The sequence below is a fragment of the Octopus bimaculoides genome, chromosome 11, assembly GCF_001194135.2.
Source record: "Octopus bimaculoides isolate UCB-OBI-ISO-001 chromosome 11, ASM119413v2, whole genome shotgun sequence".
NCBI classification, from domain to species: domain Eukaryota; kingdom Metazoa; phylum Mollusca; class Cephalopoda; order Octopoda; family Octopodidae; genus Octopus; species Octopus bimaculoides.
Window position 1 is genome coordinate 56,100,246 of NC_068991.1, and position 3,726 is coordinate 56,103,971.

A 3,726-nucleotide genomic window follows, 5' to 3' on the forward strand; every position below is an offset into this window, starting at 1 on the left:
TATATATATATATATATATATATATGTGTGTGTGTGTGTGTGTGTATATTTATATATATTTATATATGTATGCACACCTCCAGCATAAACTCATTTGTATCTCAAGTGTAATTTATATAAATGCATTTCTTTTTAGGATTCTGCTAACTATGTAGTGGTTGGTAGTAACATGGAAGAATATAACGTAAGTAAAAATAGTAAAGATGCTTCAACATCTGCTTCGCCCAAACTGATCAATCAAGCCCAAAAGACCAGGCAACCTGAAGAGATCAACATAGACCTTGCTAAACAAGAACAGGTAAGTTTATATTACATATTTTATCAAACTCTGGCCACAATAACACAGTTATCAAGTTAAATATTTATATATATATCAAATCCATTTTCATATATTATTTTGGTACCAACTTTGGTGACTACTGTGCTATTCATGTGTGGAATTTGCAGTGTAAATTCTTGTTTTGGAGGTATATAGAGCCCTGTTTCACTGTTAGTAGGACCAAGAAAGAAATATTCCAACAAGCAAGAGAAGTATCATTTAATAAAGTAAACATGATTTACATGTGTTCTACTGTAAGTTTCATGCTTGGGTACTAGAATAATCAGATGGGTTAGCATGACATGTACCAGTAATTCTTTTGTATTTTTATTTTCTTTTTTTGTGAGCCTGAACATTCGCGGAATAGTGATAGTACATTGCATACTATACAAACTCGTCTAATTACTGTACTGAGCATGAAACTTATAGTAGCTCACATGCAAGTCCTGTGTCTATTGAATTTAATGATATATATATATGTATGTGTGTGTGTGTGTGTGTGTGTGTGTGTGTGTGTGTGTGTGTGTGTGTGTGTTAGCAATGATATCCAGCCTTGTACATGGTGGCAACGAGGCAACATATCTATAAATATATAGGTCTATACTGAGGAGACCCATATACACACATTCATTCAAATATATATCCGTTCATCCATATAAGAGTTAGTTATAAGGGATTATTAATTTGGGCTAGAAACTTTGTTGACTCTCTGTTAATACAAAAACACCAGGCTAACAAAAGGTTTTCAGATTTGTATAGAACTCCAAATCCTAAGACAAGATCTGATGTTGGAATTCATCACCAAATGACTTTGTAAATCCATGGTTGCATTCCCCAGTTAATATCATATTTTTCACAGAGTGATATACAAAAAAAGGCATAAATGATTGGCTTTACATATTTCTTTGTTTGTGCAACTTAGACTTACAACTGTTTCTGATATGCATTATAGGTGTGTTCATAGTTCTGTTTACTCAGTTGGTCAATTGCATATCAGAAACAGCTGTAAGTCTAAGATACACAAATAAAGAACTATGTAAAGCCTATTATTTATGCCTTTTCTCATGTATATGTGTGTGTGTATATACATATATGTATGTGTTTGTGTGTATATATATATACATACACACAGTGGGGAGGTCCAGTATTAAGGCAACCAAAGTTTTGGGCTTTGATAACTTTGTGGAGTTCTGTATTTTTATGTGGATATCCAGGAATGGTAGTTCATTGCAACTGGATTCTGTCGTGAATTAGATAGATGGGTGAAGTGTGTTCGGTATATTGTTAAATATATTCAGATCTTCATTTGATTTGTCCCAGAAGATGAAGCAATCATCAAGGAAGCATTTCCACTTTTTAATGATATATTTCTTATATTCCTGATCAAAAGCTTTTTCTACTTCCTCATAAAGTTTTTCTTCTAAGTATTCCATAACTAAGTTTGCATATGAAGGCACAAACCGCGTCCCTATAGCTGTGCCCTTTAACTGTCGATATGTTTTATTGCCAAATCTAAAGCTATTTTCCTCTAGTACTAGGCATGTGGCCTTAGTGATGAAGTCAGTCTTGAAGCATTCATTTATCCATTCTCTATGTTTCTCTACCCAGTGACTGATTGCTTCTAGGCCTAAATTGTGAGGTATATTAGTATAGAGATTGGTGATATCAAAACTTGTAAGTATAGTACCTTCAGCAACAGTGGAAGGGATGTGTTGGATGAAATCTATGCCATGGATAGAAATCTATGCCATCCTGTACATAACTGTGTATTAAAGGGCACAAAGGTTTTAGGAGTATATCTAAAACTTGACTTAGTTGTGTTGGCGCTTGAGGTCCAGCAACTATTGGTCATAGTTTAAGGTCAGCAGGCCTTAGTATTTTTACGCAATGGTTCTTCTGTTTATTTATGGCACTTTGTATTTCGGAGCTTTTGTGGATTTTGGGTAACCCATAAAAATTGCTCTCTTTGATTACAGAGTTGCATATATAGTATTTCTCCTTGTCTATGAATCAATCTTGGAATTCATTGATTAGTCTTCTGATTTTATTCATTATCGTTTTTTCTGAGTGTCTTGGTTCTTCCTTGTAGTAGGTTTGGTTTGTTAACATTTCCAATATTTTATCTTTATCATAGTCTTTGTCCATGATTACTATCACCCCTCTCTTATCGGCTTCTTTTAGGATGATTGGGTTGTTATTTTTCAGTGTTTGTAAGGCTTCCTTTTCTTCTTCATGAAAGTTTTGTTTGCATCTGTGGGTATTTAGGGGAAATTTTGAAATCATGTCCTCAATTAGGCATAGTGCAAATTATGCATAAATTTACTAGCGCAAATTATACATAACGCTACGGCTTTATAAGTTTGTTCAGAGTTGCCTCTCTAGGTACATCTCATTGACAAAAGCCAAGAAGCTTGAAACATCGATGTCTAGGATTCCTAATAGATGGCGACACTGAATGAACTGGGTGTTTTCACACATTTTTACCATAAGAAAGATATGTTCTCCATAGTAACTGCAGTGTATTTGCTTTTAGCAGTTGAAATATGTCACAGACATATTTCAACTAACCTAAATTCTGCACGCATGTACATGTGTGTGTGTGTGTGTGTGTGTATGTGCGAGTTTATATCCCTATAACTTAGTGGTTGTTTGACTAAAATTCTTCAAGGTGGTACCTCAGCATCACCATAGTCTAATGACGGAAACTTGTAAAAGATAAGAGATATCTCCAACATAAATTTATTTGCATCTCAAATATAATTTATATAAATAAATTTCTTTTTAGGATACTGTAAAATATGTAGTGGTTGGTGGTAACATGAAAAGATGTAAGATATGTAAAAATGTTAAAGCTACTTCAACACCTCCACCCAAAGAGATCAATGAACCCCAAGAGACCGGACAACCTGAAGAAATCGACATAAACCTTGCTAAACAAAAACAGGTAGGTGTTCATATTATGATATATTTTATCAAACTGTGTTCACAATACTGTAGTTATCAAGTTTTTATACTTTGAATATATGTATTTGTTATGTATATAAATCTGTGTCGTTAGAAAATTCAGCATAAATTCCTACGCACGCACGCACGCACGCACACGATAGATCGCTAGCCACTACACGTTATTTGTTTTCTCTCTTTATTTCTTTCTGTGTCCCTTTCTGTGGAAGAGTGTAGGCTTGAAACGTTAAAGACTTTTTCAATTCCCAAGCGTTAAAATAATACATCTGTTTGTTGTCTACACTATCTGTCTTCGTCTTTTGTTTTGTTTTTTGTGAATTCTCCCCCTATATATATATATATATATATATATATATATATAAACTGAACCAAATTTGATGACTGGCACCCATGCCAACCTCCCCTCATTGGACACTAAACTCGGCTTGCAAAGACCTGTTGGG

At 34.1% G+C, this 3,726-nt stretch overlaps 1 protein-coding gene across 1 annotated transcript in view; it reads left to right on the forward strand.

The window, feature by feature from the left end:
- The window catches only part of LOC106876992 (uncharacterized), a 46,125-nt gene that overhangs the window by 17,413 nt on the left and 24,986 nt on the right, over positions 1-3,726 (forward strand). The window contains exons 8-9 of the mRNA XM_014925769.2: positions 137-298; positions 3,105-3,263. Coding sequence (XP_014781255.1) covers positions 137-298; positions 3,105-3,263 — 321 coding nt within the window. The remainder of the gene's footprint in view (positions 1-136; positions 299-3,104; positions 3,264-3,726) is intronic.